The 24175-nt window shown below is 35.7% G+C and overlaps 1 protein-coding gene across 5 annotated transcripts in view; it reads right to left on the bottom strand.

The window, feature by feature from the left end:
* The window catches only part of LOC111153639 (homeobox containing 1), a 190826-nt gene that overhangs the window by 48529 nt on the left and 118122 nt on the right, over nucleotides 1-24175 (bottom strand). For all 5 annotated transcript variants that reach the window (XM_022512785.1, XM_022512793.1, XM_022512801.1 and 2 more), the window contains exons 5-6: nucleotides 16194-16304; nucleotides 5481-5634 (exon numbers count right to left, since the gene is read on the bottom strand). In XM_022512785.1, the coding sequence (XP_022368493.1) occupies nucleotides 5481-5634; nucleotides 16194-16304 (265 nt within the window). The remainder of the gene's footprint in view (nucleotides 1-5480; nucleotides 5635-16193; nucleotides 16305-24175) is intronic.

Raw genomic sequence — 24175 nt, 5'->3', positions numbered from 1 at the left:
AACAAAATAGAGGATCATAGGAAAAGAGAGGAAAAAAATAAAACAAGATGAAATCAGAGAGGAAGACAAAGCCTAAGAGACTCCGAATCACAGGAAACAAATTGAGGGCTGCTGGAGGGGAGGAGGGGTTGGAGGATGGGGTAGCTGGGTGATAGATATTAAGGAGGGCACGTGAGATGATGAGCACTGGGTGTTATGTAAGACTGATGAATCACTGACCTCTACCTCCAAAAGTAGTAATGCATTACATATTAATAACTGAATTTAATTTTTTATAAGATTTTATTTATTTATTTAACCGAGAGAGAGAGAGAGAGAGATCACAAGTAGGCAGAGAGGCAGGCAGAGAGAGCGGGGGAAGCAGGCTCCCTGCTGAGCAGAGAACCTGATGTGGGGCTCGATCCCAAGACCCTGAGATCATGACCTGAGCCAAAGGCAGAGGCTTTACCCACTGAGTCCCCAGGTGCCCCTGAATTTAAATTTAAAAAATTCAATAAATAAATAAAATGTCAAGGTACAAAAAAAAGTATTTGAAACCATGTATCTTATAAGGAACCCCTATCTAGAACATATAAAGAAAACTTACAACTGAATATAAAGACAAGCCAATTTAAAAAATGAGCAAATGATCTGAATAGACATTTCTCCAAAGATGAAACAGAAATAGCCAATAAGCATATGAAAAGATACTGATCATCACTGGTTAGGGAAATGCAAATAACAACCACAATGAAAATCTACTTGTTCACATACTAGGAAGATTAGAACCAGTAAGACAGCAGAACAAATGCTGGTGAGAAACTGGAACCATCGTACGGTGTCGATGGAATGTAAAATGGTATATATGCTTTGGAAACTGTCTGGCAGTTTCTGAAAAGGTTGAACACAGTCACCATATGACCCAGCAATTCCACTTAGTACACAATTTCACTAAAGGCAGCATTACCAATAATAGATAAAAAGTGGAAACAACCCCACATGTCCAACAATTGATGATTGAATAAATTATGAGTGAATAAATGAATGAAATAATAATAAATAATGAAACAAATAAATAAATGAAATGAATGAATAAAATATGGCATATCTATAGAATGGACTATTCTTTGGCAACAAAAAGAAATATAATACTGAAATGACCTACAACATGGATGAACCCTGATAACATTATACTAAGTGAAAGAAGTGAGTCACAAACAGCCAAGTTGGTTTGATTCCATTCATATGAAATATCCAGACTGGCCAAATCTATATACAGGGAAAGCAGATTAATGGTTATGTAGGGTTGGGAGGATGGGGGAGAAAGGAGGGACTGCTACTGGGTACAAGAGTTTTTTGGGGGGTGAAGAGAATATTCTAAAAGTGCGCTGACAGTTGCATAATTGTAAGTACACTAAAAAGCACTGAGTAATACATTTTAATTAGGTGAACTGTATCTCAATAAGGCTGTTATTAAAAAATACAAACAAGATAAATTTCTATATGCACACACATACACAAAAGATTATAGTGATTTACTTAATTATTTTATGTTTATATGCTCTACACTGAAAAACTTGATTCCTAATAACACTATGATTGTCTTACCTATATCTGTATCTACACAAATAAAAATAGTACCTGAATAACATTATTAATATTACCAACATTAGTAAAAGCAAGGTAAGATTTTTTTGTAGTTCTTTTTATTCCTAAGCTGTATCCCACCAAGACGCATAGTCAAAATACTGTGTTATAAAGCTATTCAACACAGTTCATGAATGTTTAGGTCACACTTTTGTTTCCTTTTAGTTTTTTTTAGGGGTCACCTTCCCCCCCATTTCAAAGTAATTTTGTTTTATAATTACATAAAATATCTATATGGTTACAATGTGAAAACATGGTATATTTAGATGAGTTGAGCTTCTATTCTTGTCCCCTACAATCTGTGTTTTTTTCTCTTTTATTGGTAACCATTTTATTTTATGGTGTACTCCTTCATCTTAAAACAAATTATAAGCAAACACACAAATGATAGCCTACTATATACAACTGACACTGCTTTTTTTAACATTATATCTGAAGATCACTGTATATAGAAAAGTATTCATTCTGATGGATATAAAAATGTGAAAAAGCCTTACAAAATATTTCATAGTGATAGTACAGAAGGACACAGTATGATTTTCATTCTGTAGAAAGGAAAACTCATTCCCTTTGCTGCTGTGTAGCACTCTATTATTTGAGCCTGGGCATTCAACGTATAATTCACTGTAATTTATTCACCCAGTCCACTACTGATAGACACACAGTTGTACTCAATATTTTGATATTATTGCAAACAGGGATGCTATATTTACGCTTCTGTCAGTTTATCTCTGGGATAATTTTCTAGAAGTGAGAATGCTGAGTCAAAGGGCAAATCCATGGGTAACTGTCCCCAATACTATCAAATTCCTGTCCATGGAAGTTGTTACACTTTGCATTCCCACAAGCCGTGTATGAGAGTGCCCATTTCCCTATAGCTCAATCAATAAACAAATGTTATGGAACCTTTGGATTTTTGCCAATGTGACAGGAGAAGAATAGTGTCTCAGTATAATTTTAATATGAGTTTCTCTTACTATGAGTTAAACTGAACATTCTTTTATATGTTTAAGAGGCATCTGCGTTTGTTTTTCTGCAGGTATCTAGTTTCTACAGAGTTGGTGGTCTTCCTTCTCTTTTAAAAGTTGTTTATACATCAGGGATAATAATATGCAGCAAATACTTTTTCCAATTTTTCTTTTTCTTTTTTATTTTTACCTTGTTTGTATATATTTTTCTCCCCAAAGTTTTTCTTTTAATGTAAATAATCAAATTTATCGATCCTTTCCCATATTTTGGATTTTGAGTTCTAGTTAGGAAAAATTTTACCATTTCCAGGGGATCTGTATTTTCTTCTATTATTTTATACGGATTCACTTTTTTTGATTCATTCGAAATTTGTTTGGTGTATGGTATGAAGAATGAATAATTTTTGACTTATACGAATATACTTGAGTAAGCCTACGAGTTTGCTGGCTTTATAGTCTCTGCATGTGTATTTTTTTTTTTTTAAAGATTATATTTATTTATTTGACAGAAAGAGGGATCACAAGTAGGCAGAGAAGCAGGCAGAGAGAGAGGGGGAAGCAGGCTTTCCGCTGAGCAGAGAGCCGGATGTGGGGCTCGATCCCAGGACGCTGGGATCATGACCTGAGCTCGAAGGTAGAGGCTTTAACCCACTGAGCCACCCAGGCGCCCCTCTGCATGTGTATTTATTCACTAATTCAGTGTACTGAAAAACATCATGCATTGCCAGAGAATTTTATATTCCATGTTAGAAAATAAAAAGTTCCACTTTCAGAGAATGAAATCATACCATGATCTACTGCTATTAAATACTCTGAGAGGCTTTTGCATTTTTGCAACTACTGGAATAAACTACATACTTTCTTACTGGTTGAGCCACGTAAGATAAAATTAAACCAAAGATAACCAATTCCTGAATTAAAGGCATTTATTAATTAAAATGAAGGTTAAAAGGTGAAAATTAAGATTAAATGAGAGTTTTACACAGGGTAAGTGCTCATATCTTTTTTCTTTTTAAAGTGGGCTCCATGGCTAGCATGGAGCCCAATGTGGGGCTGGGCTTAAACTCAAAACCCTGAGATCAAGACTGGAGCCAAGATCAAGAGTCACCGGCAGCCTTAATATCTTTGTAACTGAAATTTGATCAGTGTGATTCTGTGGGCAGTTTGGTTGCTTTGGAAACAAGGTTCAATTCTGAAAATGCATTAGGAATATCACCTTTCATTATTAATATTATCAATTTTAACATTAATCTGTTCTCATACTGACATTATGTGATAAATGTATATTGGTATCTTCATGAAAAAATTAAATGGCGGAATCAGTAGCAAATCAGAACTTACAACCAAAGCTCGTTTTGTACCCAGGTGGAAAATAGATAATGCTGCAAATAATTTAAGATTGATATTATTTAAATTCATTTCTGTTATATAGCAAGTGCTGAAGAAGTTTTCTGAAACAATCATAGTTTCTAGAAGAGAAAAATAAACCAGATTTTAAATGTCAGGGCTCTGGGACGAAAAAGTCTCACTCTTCTACTTTAACTGCTCAAGCATATAAGGATTCGTTATTCAGTGAATGGCCTCTACTAGAATTTACAATAAAGAGACTAAGGAAGGCAACATATAACATCAATGAATAATCTACAGTCTCTTTAAGCAAACTTTTTAATTTTAACCGAATCACAAGAACAAAAACCCAGGCCTCAACTTTCACATTTTCAATCTCTGTCTACATCAGGTAGTGATGTCTAATGAGCTGGGAGATAATCAGAAAAGAGGCAGAAAGAGAGATGGCAAAAGTCCCGGATGACATATGGTTCACCAGTGGCTACTGAAAAACTTCATTTTATAGATGAAGAAGTTACTGCTCAGAGTTTGTGACCTGGACAAAGTTGCATAGCTGGTTAAATGCCAAAGCCAAATCAGGGTTTCAGGTCTTTGACTCTGAGTCAAATGCTCTTTCCAGTTTGCCATTCGACAAGTCAGATTAGATAACTGGGGAAAAAAGTGAAACTGGTTCAATGTAAATATGTATTCTATGTTACCTTAGAAGTTAAACCCAGTTTTAAACATTCAATTCCATTCTTTTCCATTATTTAAATTATTGAGAAATCTCAATATGAAAATCCAATTGTTTTTACCCTTGCCTAATATATTCTTTTTCTCTATATTTTATCTTTGGAAGTAAATACTTTTCTAACAGAAAACATTACCTTATTGAATATAAAACTCTTCATCGAAACAAAATTCCATACACATTACTTATAGGTAGGAGACTAAAAGGGTAATTCTACTACAGGATCACCCTAAATATACTGAGCATTTAATAATCATATTTAATTAATTTATACCATTTCAGATAGGAAAACTGAAGCTAAGGTCTAATTCCGGTCTAAAACATACTGAGTACTTACTATGGATCAGATACCGGTACTAGAGTCAAAAGATAAATTACCAAATCAAAGTAAAAACATGTATTTCGAACCTTTGGGACTAAGCTTATTTAAGTCACACTCCTGATTGAAAGAAGTAAAATCTCAGTAGACTCTTGTGTAAGTATTCAATATTTTTGATGAAAATAAGACTCTGAAGAGTGTTTCTAAAATACAATATAAAGAATTAAATAAAAAAATTCTTCTAAAGTTTCTGAAATTACTGAGAACACTATTAAGTTATATTCACAGATGCTAAGTCCAGTTTTATGACTTCTCAATGGTAAGATCATCTTATTTCAATAATATACATTTATAATATATTCCAAAATACATTTAGAGATAGAACTTAGATCCCAAATTACTTGTCTGGAATGAAAACTGTCCCAAATCTATCTACGGTTTCTCTCTTTCCTAAGGTTGGGAGATTGCTCATGGGAAAGGACACATGTACCTTTCCATTACAGCCAGGCACTCCTTTCTCCAGGTAAATCGACTCCCTCGTCGTAGTCGGAAGGTGCCAGATGTGGCAGAGACTGGGGGAGGTGTTTGTCTCCACTCTGGGTCCTCTATTGGAATGGGGGCTGGTCTCATACTTAGTGTAGCCCCTGAAATAAACAAGACATTTTTAGCAAATATCTTGCAATTTACTAAAATCAATGACAAATATAATCATGAACTCGACAACAATAAATTTTTGTCCTTCCATTGGAAATTGCAAGCCAAATACATTTGATATTTACATTTAAAAAAAAAAAGTTCCCTGGGCCTCTCACAGTGCCTGCCCCATGCCAATGCAAACTGTTGCCTTGAAACCACTGCCTACTCTCTACGCCACAGGCTACGGGTACTGAAGCAGTTTCCAGTTTGGGGGAAAAATAATTTGACCCAAACAAAAACCCAAAGGGACAAAAACTTTTCCTTAAAAAGTTTAACATTAATTACTTTAAAATGTCTTTTTTTTGGGGGGGGGGGGGAGTCACTTGTCTTTTATCTTGTTTATGTCATCTTTTGAAACTAAGCCCAAAATCTATCTCTTCAGGGAAAAAGGGAAGTATGGTCTTTGGACCAATCAATGACAACTTAATCAGAGTATCTTCTGAAAAATCTTTCTTGAAATTTCTATCTGACAGTTTTAACTCTTTTGAACAATATATACTATATGATCAGAACTTTTCATTACCATTCAAAGGACTCTTCTTATTAAGAAAATGGAGCCCTTAAAGAACGTATGCAGGTAGGAGATAAATTTAAAATAACCCTAATTGTTGTAAACTCTCAAAGAAAAAAAGTCAAACGTAGCATCAAAGACAGTAAGTAGTATTTGACATTATTTTAGTCTACTAGTTAACTAAAGTCAGATCTCCATAGGTCTACTATGTGTTAAAGCTATACTGTTTTCTGTTACCTCCTGAATGTAATAAAAGCAATGGGGGGAAATGTAATTAGGAATTTTTATTAATTTAGACTAGCCTTTTCTCAAACAATGAACTGCTGATACATGTATTCATTAGTTCACCATTCATTAGTTCACCATTTATCAACACCCCCCCCCCTTTTTTTTGGCTTGCTCTAGGTTAGAAGCTAGGGGGGAAAAACCCAAAAAACAAAAAAAAAAACAAAAAACCCAACATTGTCTCTGACCTCTATAGACTTATTTCAAAGTATTTAAATATAACTTGGTATGTGTTCACAGACTTCAGTCCCTGGGTTTCCCACTGTTCCTTCATTCTGTATATTGTTAAATTCATCTTCCCAAAGCATAATTATGATCATAGCATTCCACTGACCAAAAGCCTTGAAAAAGTTCCCACAGCCTATGGAATAAAATACAAACTCTTAACATTGACCTAGAAAGACAGGTTAGAAATTGTTAGAATTATGTGGAATAATGCACATATTAATAAATATGTATTTATTTCTTCATAACAAGAATCATACCTTATTTATTGTACCTTGTAATTAATACCTTGGGTAGTATTTCTACCTTACTACATATAGATCTCTTTGTAGATCCTCCCGAATAGCTACATATTTATAATCTGTTATATAGAGGCCCAATATTTTAACAAATCCTGATCTTCCTCTCCAAACCTGTTGTCTTGCAGCCCTTTCCATCTGAGTAAATGGCATCTCTATTCTTCAAATTGCTTGACTCAAAATTCTCAGATTTATCTTTGACCTCTTTATTTCTCCTACATAACATATATCTAGACCATAGCAAACCCTGTTAATTTTATCTTCAAAGTATATCCAGAATCAGGTCCGTTTGTATTGCTTCACTTAGCTTTAAGAATAAGCCAGCATCAACTCTGTAAAGCTTAACTTCCCGGAAAGGTTCCAAACATGGCCCTTCATAATAAGTCACACCTCCTGGTAAACATGCTCTTGAATTCTAACCTGGTCCTATGACATGTTTTGACAGCAGAAAATGGAAACAGTTTGAGGCTAGGTCACAAGACCCTTTGCAGCTTCTAACTAGATCTTCTGTAATGCTGGTTCTGGGGGAAACCAGTTGCCATATAAGAAGTATGACTAACCTGAGACTACAATACTGTAAGGAAGCCCATGTTAGCCACATGGGGTGAAAGATGCCCAGCCAACCCCCAGGTGCCAAAGTTGAGGGGAAAAAAAGCCATTCTGGGTATTCCAGTCACAGCAGAGACCATGTAGAAAACTGTATAACCCAGCAGATGGAGAAATAAGGCCCTAGGCATACACTACCAATACAGCCATGTGGTAGTTAGCCCCCAAGATGGTTCCAAAGGATCCCTGCCCCCTGGTATTCACCCTGTTGTGTAGTTTCTTCCCATACGATATACCAGGATTAGTGTGTGTGTGACCAATAACATATGGAAGAAGTGATGATATGTCACTTTTGCCATTAGATTACAGACTACACCATGGTGTCTGTTCTAGATCCTCTATCTCTTAGATCACTTGCTCAGGGGAAAAACAGCTGGCAAGTTGTAAGGACACTCAGGGAGTCCATGTGATAGAACCTGAAATCCCTGGCAACAGGCAGGAAGGAAACTGGAGCCTGCCAACACTCAATGGTAGCGGTCAGTGGCAGATTGTCCAGGGGCTCACAGCTCGACTACAACCTTATGAGAACTCTGAGCAGAACCATCTTGGCTAAGCCACTCCTAGATTCGCCACCCACAGAAATTGTGAGATAATAAATGTTTGCTATTTTTAGCTGCTCAGTTGAAGGGTAATGTGTTGCACAATCATATAAAACAAATACGAGATATTATAACCATCTCCAGTTGTTTATTTCCCCACATTCCCCAACATACTGAGTACTATGAGTATTATTATTCACATTTATAAATTTGGCAGGCAAAAAATATTCTTTTAATATAGAGACTTCACTATTGGTAAAATAGCATCTTTTGTTTACTGAACTTTATATATCTTTTCTTGTGAATTTGTATCTTTTGTCTTTTCTTTTGAGTTATTTATCTTACTGGTGTGTTGAAACAATACCAATTGCTAGTCACACAGATTGCAACTTTTTTTCCAGTTTGTCTTTTTATTTATAGTGTGCTTTCTGATCTTAAATTTTATGTAGGCACATTTGTCACCATCTTGTTTTGTGGTCAATATGCTTTGTATCATTCAGAATATTTTTATAGTTTTCTTACTGTTTAAATCCTTAATAGATACATGATTTCCTATTGTATATGATGTAAAGTAAATATTTAACTTCTTAATTATTAACTTCTTCCTCAAATGGACAAGTATGTCATCACACAATGCTTTAGAGATTCATGGCTTAAATGTATGGCAGGCTATGGCCAGCTGCCATAGTTTAAATAAAGTTTTACCGGAACATAGCCATACTCACTCATTTACATGTTGAATTTATATCGAAGTTTTACATATACATTACATTTGCATCAAAGTTAACAAAGTTTAGGCATAAGGAGAAAATAGAGGGTTGGAGGATTTCAAAGTCTTTGTTTTGGTGCTTTTCTAAATGTAAGCAGGAATTTCAGCATAATAAGGGCTCTGGAATCTACCTAAGTTACATTATATAAATTTTGCTCCTTAGTGATGATAAGAGGTCCAAAGCAGAGCCAAGCAGATATCACTGCTGAACAAGACAGAGGTAAAAACAGACTGGGTAAGGCAGTAGGTCCCCTCATTCAAAGCCTGGCTTCTGGTAAAAGGATATTTTTAGAGCTTCAGTGGGTGAAGGATAGGGAATAGGTGAGTAAATTATAATTAGTAGCTTACACTGTAACTATGGCATCTTTTTTTAGTTAAGGGATAAATAGGTATAAATAAAAGAATACAAAGAATCTTAATCATGGTAGTGGGGTTTATTGGTCATGTAACTATTCTTCTTTATAATATTCTGTATTATACAATTTTTCTATACAAAGGAAATTTAGGTGAAATAAATTACTTTAAAATACTTTAAAAGAAATCAAGGAAACTTATGCACAGATGGGTGGAAACTCAGTAATTTCAAACTCGTAAACATACGGAATTTGAAACAGAATATTATCACATTACTTTTGAGGTTTTTTTTCCCCTTGCTCCTTTTTCTTTTTCAATGTAGCAGTATTTAAAAATAGCACAAGCAGCATTCTGGAAACACTCTAATAAACACAGATATGTTCTAGAAACCTTAGTTAATCTTGCTCTAGTCAAAGCGATGGAGAGCAATGAATAATCCAAGAATTGGTTCAAAATTATAGACTCTGACAGAAAAATACAAAGATACTAGAATACAGGAACAATGTAACTTTAAACCCCTCTGAAATAAAATACGGGATTTCTGGATTGGCTATGAAGAACCCACTTTTTGTTTCTCCTTACAGGAATTTTCCTTCCAGAAACATTTTTTTCCCAATCTTGTATCTGGGCTCTCATTAAGAACAAAATTTTGCACATTAATCCAGCACCTCTAAACCCAAGAGGAAAAAAGTCTTTTCCTAATTTGCTGATAGATTTCTAATTTTGATAAATGTTCTTTGCATATATGATAATCTTCTTATCAGGTTTACTTCTGAGTGAGCCTTTGCCAGTCAACTAATAGAATATGACTAAAAGCATGTCATTACTATCCCGTTCACAGAAATTAGCTTCTCCAAAAGTAATTTTTCATCATCCCCTATGTCACACACATGATTTCCCTGAGGTTCTGACACTCGTCAATAGTGAAGGGAGGAGGCATTACTTCTGATCTCCAAATTTACTTCATGTGTTTGCTGTATGAGCCTCCTGGCAAACTTTATTTGTTTAATTTAGAAATAGGCAGAATCAGTGCCATGAGCCAAGAGGAACTCAGCAAACCCTGTCTGCTATAGTAATGTTTAAATTAGACAAGGGAAAAGATTGCTGAGCTTAATTTGATTAAATAAAGGGGTTTCTGATGTCAACCATGCTGAATTTAGTACCCATTTCTTTTAAAAAAATGGGCGTTTTCTTGTAAATGTTTTCATAAGAAACAAGATAAAATGTATTTGATCAGTTTCCATCAGTCTATTTTATTCATACTCCTTGGCAGGCTTTGGGGTATGCTGGGAAATTCTAATGATGGGTCTGTTTATCAGAGAACTACAATGTATCTATTGGATTATCAGTAAAAATAACCTAAATACCACTCTATTATTTTTCTTGCTGAGTTCACTTAAAGAGAAAAAAAAAAAAAAAAAAAATCCTGCATCCAAATGGATCCAGAGTGAAGAGGTTGAGAAACAGAAGAACTTCAATGACGATGTACAGACAGAAATGCACTGAGCCCAAGAATAGAGATAGAGAATGTAGAAACATTTTTTTAATTTGTTTTCTAAATGCTTACATTTAGAGAAAAAAAAAAAAGTACTTTTTCGTTTTGTGATTTTCCTTAATTTTGCATTTTCCCCCCAGAATATAGCAATGGGACGGTACCATTTACATTTATTCCAATGAGCAAGTAAAATTTGTGAAATAAAATCACTTCCTATCAATAAGGAGGTCTGGACCACGTGAACCTAGGTTCTTCAGTTTTTTTATATCTTGAAAGCTGTTAACAAAGCAGATTAATTTCATTTCTGCCTCTCTCTCTCATTCCTTCCCTTCCTTCTTTCCCTTTTTCCTCCCTCTCTCCTTTTCATGAAACTTTATATGTACCTTTTGAATACACAGTGGAAGTACAAAATTCATAGACACAAAAGGTTATACAGTTAACAATACATCCTGTATTCCCAGTCTCTCAAAGCCGCTACAGAGCCTTCCGTAGCTCCAAATACAGTCTGCTAGAGATGTTCTATGTTTACATGAGCATATACATGTATGTGTTCCTTCTATGTAAATGACAGTATACTGTATCTATTGTTTTGCACCTTACTTTATTCCCTTATGAATTTGATATTACTACATATAAATTCAATTCATATAAAACCCTGCTTTAAAAAAATAACTATATAGCCTCCATACTGTTCCATTGTACAGATGTATCATTTATTTAACTGGTTTGTGACTGAGGGACATTAGGCAGATTCCAATCACTTCTGCACTGACCTGCAAGGAAGATTCTCATGTACTATAAGCACCTAATGACCAGATACTGTATAAGCTATTTTTAGGTGCTAACATAATTTTAGTTCATCAAGATGATCCAAAGAGAAGAATAGTTTCAAAGTGTCCATGGAGAAGAAACAATACAATTCTTTAGCTAAAATCAAAGGTTATTTTATTTTATTTTTAAAAATTTTATTTATTTGACAGAGAGCGAGAGAGGGAGAGAGAACACAAGCAGGTGGGAGACAGAGGGAGAGGGAGAGGCAGACTCCCTGCCAAGCAAGAACCTGACATGGGCTCGATCCCAGGACCTTGGGATCATGACTTGAGCCGAAGGCAGAGGCTCAACCAACTGAGCAACCCAGGCACCCCTCAAAGGTTATTTTAAAGTCAACAAAGCCTCACTTAGAAAGAATTCTATCAAATTAGGTCTTACAATAAAGGTAAAAATGCAAAGAAAAACTTCTAAACATTAAATTTTGGTTGCTAATATCTGATTACTGTTGATGCTATGAAAACTACCAACTGACAATTACGAATTATACTCTTCTCTTCAGCTAACTTTAAATTCTGTCCTATAGAACCCCTATGGATTTGGTTTTCAAATAAAAAACAGAAAGTCCTTTAAAAAAAGATAATCAGCAAAACAACTTCACTGAAAACCAAATGCATATAGTTAGGGGACTTATTCTCTTTTATTTATTTTTAAGTAAACTGTACACCCAACATGGGGCTTGAACTCACAACCCCAGATCAAGAGTCACATGCTCCACCAGCTGAGCCAGGCCAGGTATTCCTACGGGGAACTTATTCTTAAAAGGAAGTACTAACTCCTTAAAGAAAGCAACTCCTCATCAACAGCTGGATGAATGCTGTTAGTCCTTTCCCATTTTCCTGTTTCAATGCCTTACTTCCACCTTCCATCAGTTTCCTGATGATGGTTTAGCCTAACTCTGGTTCCAAGACAAACTGAAATAAAAAATAAGATCAAAACCAAATAATTTTTAATAAATATTTAATAATTTTTTAATGAAACAGCTTCAGAAGAACATTATATCACCCAGAGCTAAAAACTGGATTCTGATAGCAGTATTCTGCAGTTGGCAGTGCTATCCGATCAGCTGCAGGGGCCTAAGAGCTACACCTTAGTCCCCTTCTGCTTTCTGGTGAATTCATTTTCCTGGTATCCTAGTCCCTGCCTGGGACTGGAGCCCAGCCTTGAAATCCCAGGGGAATGGAAATTTGCCTCACCAACTTGATTAGATTATATGTCAAGGCACTATTTTAAGTGCTAAATCTGAGAGACAAAAAAAAAAAAAAATCCCTTCTCTTATGGAGGGTGATTGCCTGACACAGTTGGCTAGTTTTTGTCCTTCAAATTCTTCACTGTTCTGCCCTATACATTTTGAACATCTTGGCAATCCCTTTGGTGCTCCCCGCCACGGCAATCAACTGCTGCAAAGTGACCAGGTTTATGAAAGCCCTAGGTACAGTTCCTTATTTACCTAGCCAACCCTTCGCTATCAGCTGCTCTATTAAGCAGACCAAGTGCCAAGTTTTTGTTACTCACCATCTGATTTGCTTTGCTGTGTGTGAGTCATGGGAGAAGTGATGTCTTTGGAAAGACTGCTTAGAGCTAAGTTTAAAGTGTTGCTTCAAGTATGATTTATCTTAAGATTGTCAAATAATGGTAGCCACTAACCACATGTGGCCATTGAGGACCTGAAATTTGGTTGATCGGAAATGGTATGTGCTTCAAGTATAAAATACATACTAGATTTAAAAAATCAGTAGAAAATAAAAGAGGAAGGAAGGAAGGGAGGGAGGGAAAGATAGAGGGGGGAGAACAGGGGGTCCCTGGGGGCTCAGTCGGTTAAGTGTCCAACTCTTGATCTCAGCTCAGGTCTTGATCTTAGGGTTGAGTTCAAGCCCCACATTGGGCTCCACGCTAGGTGTGGAGCCTACTTTAAAAAAAAGAGAAAGAAAGAGGTCTCAATAATTTTTCAAAGTACTGGATAAATGTTGAAGCGTTAATACAGATTTGCTAAATAAAATATATTACAATTAATTTTAGCTCTCTCTTAATTTTTTAAATGTGGCTATTAGATAATTTTTAAATTATGTGTCATTTGCATTATATTTCCACTGAATCGTGCTGCTTTAGAACATTTAGCTAATGGTAGCAACAAAAGAGTCATTATTTTGAGAAATGTGCTTACATATCTAGCTATCATTAGAAGAATACCTAAAAATGGAAGTTATTTGCAGAAAAACTGCTAGCTAATAAATGCTAAAGGAATGCTAAATAAGATCATCATCATTTTGCAATCCCCAATGGAATAACTCATTTAGGTAAGCATCATCAATGGGTGCTAAGACCACTGACAAAAGGTTGCTGTAGAAGAGGATATCCATCCAGGGGCAAAATGATGCCCTACAGATTATTACAAACTGCAAAGACAAGACCTGGTGGTCATTACTTTAACAAATGATCAAACTTAGCATATGATAGTGCTATAACCTGACATTCCATGCCTCTTTTGATATATGAGGTAAATGTTACCAACAACGCATGTTGCCCCAATGTTTTACTGTGAAAATTTTCAAACACATATACAGCAACAATTAAAGAATTTTATGATGAAAATCTATACTCAAATCATGCAATATTTTACTCACTTGCTTTATCACATTATTTATCCATCTCCTTATCCATTTTATTTTGATGCATTTCAAAGTACATTGGAGACCTCATTACATGCCCTCTCTAAATAATCTAAGAAGTGTTCTTGCCAAAAATGGTTAACTTGAATCTACTCTAAACCTAACTTCCAGGTTACAGGAAACACAGGGGCTACAGAGGAGAAAGTTAACTGACACTAAGAGGAAACAGAAAAATCCAGAATATGGGACATCTGTAACATTAGATGATTTAAAAAGTGTATGTCATTAAAAAAAAAAGTTTGAGTGACTAGATTTAAGAGTTTAAAAAGACATATAACAACAAATTCCAATCTGTCCACCTAAATCAGATACTATTTAATAAAAAAAAATTCTTGTAACAATTAAAGAAATATGAATATAAACTAGATGTTAGATGATATTATGGAATTAGTATTAGTTTTCTTAGATGTGGCCATGATCTGTGGTTATGCAGGTGATTACCCTTTTTTTCACGAGATCAATGTTTACATGCATATACATATATACATAGATTTTAAATTTATTCATTTATTTATTTTCTAGAGATAAGGCAAATATAGCAAAATGTTAACAATTATTATATCTAAGAAGAGAATAAACATGTTCACTGTGCTGGTCTTTCAACCCTTCTATACATCTGAAACACTTCAAAACAGAAACTGGGGGGCAGGACAGATTAAAAAAAAAAAAAAACTTGTTGTAGAGAGGCTGATATGGTCTTTTCTGTTTTGTTCTGCCTGGGCCTTTCAGATTAGGAATGTGATCTTTAAAAAAAAAAATCTTACCCCCCCCAACACACACACGTTTCTCTAAAATTATTTTCACCTCAGAGTCAATGCTATATGCAATAGTCCAACTGCTGATTTAATCTAAAATAAGCAAAGGCTTTAATGCTATAGTGTTACAGAAGACAGTTCTCCAATCATAAGGCTAAACTTGAGATCAGGCTCATCGCCACCAGTCTGTGCAATGTATAGATTAAGGACAGGCTGCCATACACCTTCAGACTTTACATACCACTTGTTAAAAGTATCCTACAATAGATCTTGCCTATCTGGCAACTTCAGATATAAAGGTTTTATGATTTCATTTCCTTCAGATTTCCTTCAGATTTCATTCTACTTTCCAACTTATTGCTGCTCCCTAAGTTATCAGAGCAGCTTCACCCTAATGTCCAAAGACATGCTCATCACTCAGGTAGTTAGAAATAGAAAATCAGGAGCACCTGGGTAGCTCAGTGGGTTAAGCCTCTGCCTTCGGCTCAGGTTGTGATCTCAGGGTCCTGGGATGGAGCCCCACATCAGGCTCTCTGCTCAGCAGGGAGCCTGCTTCCCCCCTTCTCTGCCTGCCTCTCTGCCTACTTGTGATCTCTGTCTGTCAAATAAATAAATAAATGATCTTAAAAAAAAAAGAAATAGAAAATCATTAGCAGAGGTCACTGGACACAGTATAGCAGTAACTAAATAAAAGTATTGAATTTATATTACTAACTAAAATAACATTTACAAAAAACAAAACAAAACAAACAAACAAAAAAAAAACAAAAAAACCCCACCCAGATGTGGAATCTTATGTGTGTACATACAGTTGAAAAAAAGAAAACAGCCACTGATAATCACGACCTGTCTTTCAAACTATCGTTAGAAAGAGCATATAACTTGCAAAAAAAGAGGTGCTTTGGAGGAAGGGGGAAAATGACTAGATAGTATTAGACATGAAACTAAAAATTGGTATAATCAGGGCTTAGGTTTTACAGTTAATGCTCTTTGGGTGAGATTGGGCACATTCAAGGTGGTATGGCCATAGACAAGGGTACTCTTTGCAAAAAAAGAACAACAATAAAGTATAAAATCACCTTAGTGAAGATCAGTCAGCACACAGATTTAATAAAGTAATTAATTACATCTGTCTTGTTTCAGATGCAATAAAATAAGGAAATGATATTTACCAGGGTTTGTCTTCTCAAGTTGGTACCATCGGTAAAATGCTCTTTTCTTCTGTTCACTCAGGTCTGACCCCTGCTGTAACAGCCAGTGAGAGATCCGGCTCTGACTGATACCTGTGGAGAAAGAGAAACAGCTATTGCAGGTACTTAAAGTCCAGGGAAGCTGCGAGTTCTGTTGGTTCTAGGTTACTGGGTCCTTTATTCTCTGTGTTAATCTGTAATGAAGCAACTTGAACAAACTCTCTAATATTAGATTTCTTTGTAAAGGCTGACTGCACTGGCTGGAATATACTCAGAAATGATCCACCAGAGGTCAAAGCATTTTATTAACCAAGACGTGAAAGTGGTCTCTAAAACGAATCCATAAGCCAGGTTCATGTGAGATAAATGAAGAGATTCCTAATTAATAGTTGTAGGTCGGAAGTTGACTACATTTGTACTCTGACCACCACCCCCCGCTGCAGCCCAATCCTGGTTGAGAATGTTAGAATATTAGAACTTTTACCAGATACTGAGAAGGAAGAAAAAAAAAATCAAGCCAGCAAGTTTTGCTATTCATTATCAACACTGAGAAAAAAGATTTAGGGCCCAAGAAAGGAGAGATTATTGAAAACAGTCTCTTCAATAAGGTTTCCGGCTTATTTGTTAATTCATATAGGCATTTCCAGACTCGTTACTATTACTACATATAACAAAGAATTGGAAGAATTTTAGGTTATGTTGCAGTATGACCTCTTAAGAAACCTCAAGAAGTAAAGACATCTTTCTAAGACACAGACTTATTAAAAAAAAAAAAAAACTGAACAGAATATAAAGCAGTGGTTTTCAGTTACCTCTAAGAAGTTCTTGACAGCAATTAATTAGAAATGTGGAAAAACCTCCACATGTGAAAGTAAGAAAGCATGACTAAAACTTACTAGTATGAGAATCACATGCTTCTTCTGGTCATTATAGCTATTTCAAAAATGAATAATTCAACATGCAACTGGCAAAAGCAAAGAATAATAGGAAAGATGAAACTGTCTTATATGCCCATAAGTCACTTTCCAAAAGACTATTCAGCTATCACAGAGGGTTAACAGTATCTAAATTCTCCTAAGGAGGGGCACCTGGGTGGCTCAGTGGGTTAAAGCCTCCGCCTTCGGCTCGGGTCATGATTCCAGGGTCCTGGGATCGAGCCCCGCATCGGGCTCTCTGCTCTGTGGGGAGCCTGCTTCTCTCTCTGCCTGCCTCTCTGCCTACTTGTGATCTGTCAAATAAATAAATAAAAAATCTTTAAATTCTCCCAAGGAATTACTTATAGTAACTGGATGGTACTGAATGCCATGTGTGCCAACACCTGTTTAAAGCTATAATGCACAACAGGAAGAATAGTTATCAGGAAGAAACACACCTCCTAACATGAGAAGAAGCAGGAGGTCTGGTGATCACATTTAACTCATTAGAAGCAAGTCCCCAGAGTTTCATACTTTGGAAAACCTATGTTACAAGAAAATGGGAGGAAACTGGGGAGAGATTTGTTAAAAGAGAGGTTGGGGTTTGAATCATGTTTCTCTGATTGGAAATGCTTTTCACTTTGAAAGGGTAAAAGTCAAACAGTTTTCCAAAACCTAAGTGATTACATTCTCAAGTAATTCACACAGTAGTTTTCCAGTGGACTGAGGATCTATGTGATGCAGGTGCTGGCAGCTAGCACTGTATGCTTGTTCTAAGAGAATACAAATTATTCTGGATAATTAAATTGGCTGTTTAGCAATGCTTTCACCAAAAGTCTAGACATTATACTACTTTTTATATTACCTTTAAACAAGAGTGGAAAAAAAAAAAACACAACCCAACCATTTACCACCATAAAATCAAAACTGGTTTTCATGTCATAAAATGGAACTATTTTTTTTTTAAATTTATTTATTTGACAGACAGAAATCAGAAGTAGGCAGAGAGGCAGGCAGAGAGGCAGGCAGAGAGAAAGGAGGAAGCAGTCTCCCCGCTGAGCAGAGAGTCCGATGCGGGGCTCGATCCCAGAACCCTGGGATCATGACCTGAGCCGAAGGCAGAGGCTTTAACCCACTGAGCCACCCAGGTGCCCCAAAATGAAACTATTTTATATGGATTCTTCATATTGGTACTACACTATTCATAAAGAGGAAATTCAAGAAAAATCTGTTAAGGAAAAAAAAAAAAGGATACACAGATATTCTGAAACTTTCAGTATTGAATCTTCTGCACAGAGATCACAGAGCCCATTAGATATTGGAGCTGTCCAGGTTCTGGCTGTGCTGTAGTGGAGGAAGAGGAAAAAGCCCATCAAAAGGAGATTAAATTATGGACTACTCACATAAAAAATACAGAGCAGACTTTTAAAATGTTCTTAAACAGCCAAAAAACCAAAACTAACACAAAAACAAACCAACCAAACAAAAAGCCATCAATATCAAGTGTTGGCAAGGGCATAGAGTGTATGGAACTCACACTTCTGAGCGAAGGGTAAGATGTCAAGGCCACTAGAGAAACAACTGAGCAGTATCTACTAAAGGGAACATATGGATACCGTATGGTCTAGCAATTTCTTTCCTTGATATACAGCACAGAAATCTGTACATACTCAAAAGAAATGTGGGGCAAAAGGCATGTACAACTTGTACACATACAGACCTACAGAAGCATTATTCATAATAATCCCCAATCTGAAACAAGTCAAACACAAATCAACAGAATACATAAAAATCATGATTTATGCATTCTACTAAAGACTACCATACCACTGATATATGGAACCACATTAATAAATCTCACAAGAATAATATAGGCCCCCCAAAAAGACACATACATAAAAAAGCCATACACGATTATATGATTCAATTTATATACAGTTAAAAAAACAGACACAGCTTATCTATATGAGTAGTTACCTATGGATAGGAGGAAGGTTAATTAACTGGGAGGCAGTTGAAGAAATGCAGTGATTAGCATGATTTCTGATTTTTTTTTTAAGATTATATTTATTTGAGAGAGAGGGAGCACACGTGAGTGCATGAGCAGGGGGAGGAGCAGAGGGAGAGGGAAAAGCAGACTCTCCGCTGAGCAGGGAGTCCTGAAGGATGTGAGGCTCCATTCCAGGACCCCAGGATCATGACCTGAGCCAAAGGCAGATGCCCATCCTACTGAGCCACCCAGACACCCTGGCATCATTACTGATCTTGATCTAGATGAGAGTTATACATGTGTCTTCACTTTGTAAAAGTCATTAAACTTGGGACACTTTTCTCTGTATATATTTCAATTTTTTTTTTAAAGATTTTATTTATTTATTTGACAGAGAGAGATCACAAGTAGAGAGGCAGGCAGAGAGAGAGAGGGAAGCAGGCTCCCTGCTGAGCAGAGAGCCCGATGCGGGGCTCAATCCCAGGACCCTGAGATCATGACCTGAGCCAAAGGCAGAGGCTTAAACCACTGAGCCACCCAGGCGCCCTGTATATATTTCAATTTTTAAAAAAAGTTTCCTGCCAAAGCTTTCAAAATTCTATGCAGTGTAAAAAATAAATTGGTATGTGTCAATATGGAAAGATGGCCATGATATCAATGAAAAAGTATAGAGTTTTATGAATATATTTTCACATAATCTATCCTGTTTTGTATAGTAAGTAACAAAAGCTTATACATAGCCAAAGACACACAATAGGAATTTAGAGTGGCTGACTCTTCCTATATTGCATACCTTTATATTATTTTCTTAATCTTCCTACAAATATGTATTTATTTTTAATCTTTTCCTATAATCACTACATGTTTTATTGGTTGTTTTAAAAACACTGTAATGAAGTTAAACAACAGACATGTGCAAAAAGAAGTTAATTTCTTCTTTCGTTAATTCTCCCGAGGTAAGCAATGTTAACTGTTAACATGTGTTGTTCCACAATTTTCTCCATGCATAATTATTAATTTAATAAAACAAAAGAAAGTAATAAAGAATTCTTCCCCAACCAATCTTTTGTGTGAAGAGGAAATAAGGAAGTCTTCCCTGTATATTTAATAACAGTTTTCATATAATAAATACAGAAAATGAAATAATAACTTTTTTCCAGAAGAGGCACTATAAAAACTAAATATGTACAACAATACATTCTGAAAAAAAAAATACAGTTTGCAGTGATTTTTCTTAATTAGCAGCTTGCTGATAAGTAAGTTTCCTTTAACACTCATCCTTCTGTGCCTGGTCCAAGCCTTTGGAACTTTAGTTGATCTAGGTGTAAAAAGGCCCTGCGGCTTTTCTTTACTGTCTGCTTTGGTACTTCTCCTTGGAAGACAAATTCCCTTTCCTCCCTCCCACTGCTGAAAAAAAAATGTCATTCCCCACATGTTTTAGCTCCTCAAAACCTCTTCTCCACCTTTCACAGGGCAGAAGAAAAGAAAAATTCACATATAATTTTCATAACTCTCTTACACTGAGATACTAAAACTAACACCCCATTAATTTCTTTCCACTAAGAAACTGATTGGTCACATTGAATTCAAAGGATGAAAAATGCCAGTCTCATTCACATTCTTTTCTGAGCTTAGCTTCATCATGCTCCTTCCAGTTCCTCAAATGCCATGCTCCCTCCCACTAGAGGGCTCTCTACCACAACCCATTCTGGTCAAAAACTCTGATGCAACAAATTCCAATGTTTCCTCTTCCTTCCCCTTCCTGGGCAATGCAAATGACCAATCACATCATCTTCATCCTTGAAAAATGTTAGATACAACTATCCAATGCAACTTTTTAGTCAGCTTCATGGACTGTTTGCTAGCTCCTTACATGCTAGTGTCCTCAGGGTTCCACCTCTAAGAATCTTCTCTCCTATACACTCTTCCTTTGGTCATCACAACTATCAATCACAATTTTAAAATTCTAAATGTCAATGACTTCCAGAGCACCAGACTGTTCTTTCAAACCATCTGCTAGATAGCTTCATGAGATTTTCCCACAGGTCTTCAGTATCGTTAACTTAACTCATATCTTCTTCCTTTAAATCTGCTCTTCTTCCTGTGTCCCCCATCTCAATTATACCTTCCACTCTACTCTCTCCTCAAATTCTCACATGATTACCATATCTAATCACTTCTTAAGATTCTCTTTAAGTTTTCTCCAATCTTCATTCTTGCGGTTCAGAATCTCAGCCTCGTTTGCCTGGACAATTGAAATAACTGATAAAAGAATAAGCCATCTAAGATCCACAAAGACAAAAACCTCAAGATCAGATCCTTCTTAATTACAAGGTCATTTCACAGTTGAAAACATGAAATGTGATTCTTCAGTCACTTTCTGCTTGAGAACTGCAGTCATCTCAGGGCAACCAGAGTTATATCTCCAAATTTAAAATAGATTCTCCATAAAAAGTATTCATAAACGTGGGGATAAAAATCCATCCTCCATCCCAACTTTTCTATTTCTTATCCTAGAGGTTTATTTGGATGTGAATCCTTCTAGATTCTTTCCTGTGCACTTAAACATGTACACATATTTACATTTAAGTTTTTTTAAGCACGCATTTGTAGTTATTCGATCTGTAAGTAATATTTCTCACATAAATGGAATTTTCTCATGTAGTAATTTAATGAATCTTCATCATTCTAATGGTTACATGGTATTCCACACCAAAATCTACTTACATATTTACCTATTATTAAACATTTCAGTTGTTGCTAATGGTTTACCATTATAAATGATGATACAATAAATACTCCATGCATATCTTCATGCACATGTACAGATGTTTTAGGATTTCTGAGAATGGAATTTTTGATTCATAGCATATGAGCACTTAAGTTTATGACAAATACCAGAGTGCCCCCTTAAGAAGGTTGTACCAAATTTTATACTCTGACCAATAGTGATGAGATTATCTCCCTACATTCTCATGATTACTGAAAACTATAAAACTTATTTTGAAAGTCTTTCTTTTTGTAATACATGCTCATTATTAAAAAAGAATTATAAGCAATTTTGCGGAAAGAAAAATTAAGAAGACAGCTAATTAAAAAAACACACACATCCAAATTCTTACTGTTTAGGAATAACTACACTTATGATAAGATCATTCCAAGCATATGTAGACATAGGGTAGGCAGAAATAATTACTAAAAGTGAACATATGCATACTGTATACTATACAGACATACTATAGACAGAACTTTGAAATATAAAAACATAAAAATCAGTTTGATTTGAATGCAAGAAAAAATTTTTAATAGAGTGAAAATAAACTATTACTCAATTTTAGTAAATGCTTCTATAAGGCAAGCAAGGTACCTAAAAGAATGCATTAAAGCAAGGTAAAGGGTTATACAAAAACATTAGGTTGGAAGCATTGCCTTCTAACTTGTGGGCAGTATGTAATGGCTCCTGGCTAAAAACGTTGAGGAAATTAGCAGGCTGTGGTGGCCAGGCTCTAAGATGACCCCTAATTATTCTCTGTCTTCCTTCTTTTGTGTAATCCCCTCCAACCTTGCTTGAGAGTTGGTCTGTGCAACCACCAGAATATGGCAGAAATGACAGTCTGTGACTTCTGACACTAGGTCATGAACAACGTTAACAGCTTCTGCCTTGCTCTCTCTCTGATAGCTGGTTCTAAGGAAAACTAGTTGTCATGCTGTGAGACCATTCAACCTGACCTATAGAGGAACTCACGTGGCAAATAATTGAGGCATTCTACCCACAGCTACCCAAGTGAACCATCTAGACCTCTAGTCTTAGGTAAACGTCCCAATGACTGTAACCTCCTTAGGCACCCTAAACCAGAATGTCCTAAGTTGCTCTTACATTCCTGACCCACAGAAACTGAGATAATAAAGGTTTAGGTTTCAAGTTGTTAAGATCTGATGTTATTTCTTATGCAGCAATAGATAACTAATACACACATATATACTATACTTTCCCCATCTTTCTCCCTGGCCTATATACCTAACTCCTGATATTTGGAAGATAAATGCAGAGTCAATGTTTATATTCTGTTCTGGATTCATAATTTCCATAGTTGTTTACTTACAGGTCTAGATTCAAATGGATTCAAGATTTACCACATAGTTTATTTTTTGTTTTTAGCTGAGGCATATTTTATCTACAATAAAGTATACTACTCTTAAATATATATTTCAATGGCTTTTGACATATGTATATACATATGACCATTGCTCAAATTAGTATATAGATTATTTTCATGCTCCCTAAAAGGTCCTTCTGTCCCTTTCCAGTTAAGACCCAAATTCTATATTTTCAATTTAATTTTTGGTTGGTAAGATTTCTTCATCAAGAAGTTTTTATCATCACAGGTTTATTGGTGTTGTATCCCCCAGTCCTTGTTTTCTTATGTTTGTCTTCCATGTTTATTTTTTGAGGACAACTCTACAAGGGAAATAATTTAGGAGGGATTAGTCTTTCCTCCAAAATCTGTTAAGATGGAGTGAGGTCTATGAGAATGGCAGACTAGGACCTCTGAGAAACAAGTCCTCTAAAAAAATAGTAAGAGCAAAAGATGTTCTGCCATAAAAACACTGACAAAAATTGTCAGAATCCAACTTAACCAAAAGTTTGCAACAATCCAAGGAGTGCTTATTTAAGAAAAAATACTTAATTTTAATGAGATCACTTGTATGACATTTTAACCAGACCTACATCCATTCCCATTATCACTACTGAAACCAATATTCTTTCAATCACAGTGAAAACAGGAATGGCTTAGTAGCCACTGGATGGAGTAAAACAGGTTTGGAGTTCCCCAAAATATCATTCAAAGAGAACTATCATTATTGGACCTATCTGGCAATTCCCTGGAAACTCCCATTTGTAAAGGCTTGCCCTTATTTGACCCGATTCACAGCTCACTGGGTGTAAACAGACTTTTCTCTAGGAGGGAAGTACAAAGGGAGGTGGTTTATTGAAAACAATCGGTGACAATCATTTAACACTGCATTAATATTAACTGAGGTAATGATGACAGCTGTGG

Source organism: Enhydra lutris, unplaced genomic scaffold (genome assembly GCF_002288905.1).
Source record: "Enhydra lutris kenyoni isolate GAN:26980312 unplaced genomic scaffold, ASM228890v2 scaffoldscaffold3, whole genome shotgun sequence".
Taxonomy (NCBI): domain Eukaryota; kingdom Metazoa; phylum Chordata; class Mammalia; order Carnivora; family Mustelidae; genus Enhydra; species Enhydra lutris.
Note: the sequence above shows the minus strand (reverse complement) of the source record. Positions and strands in the feature narration are given on the sequence as shown.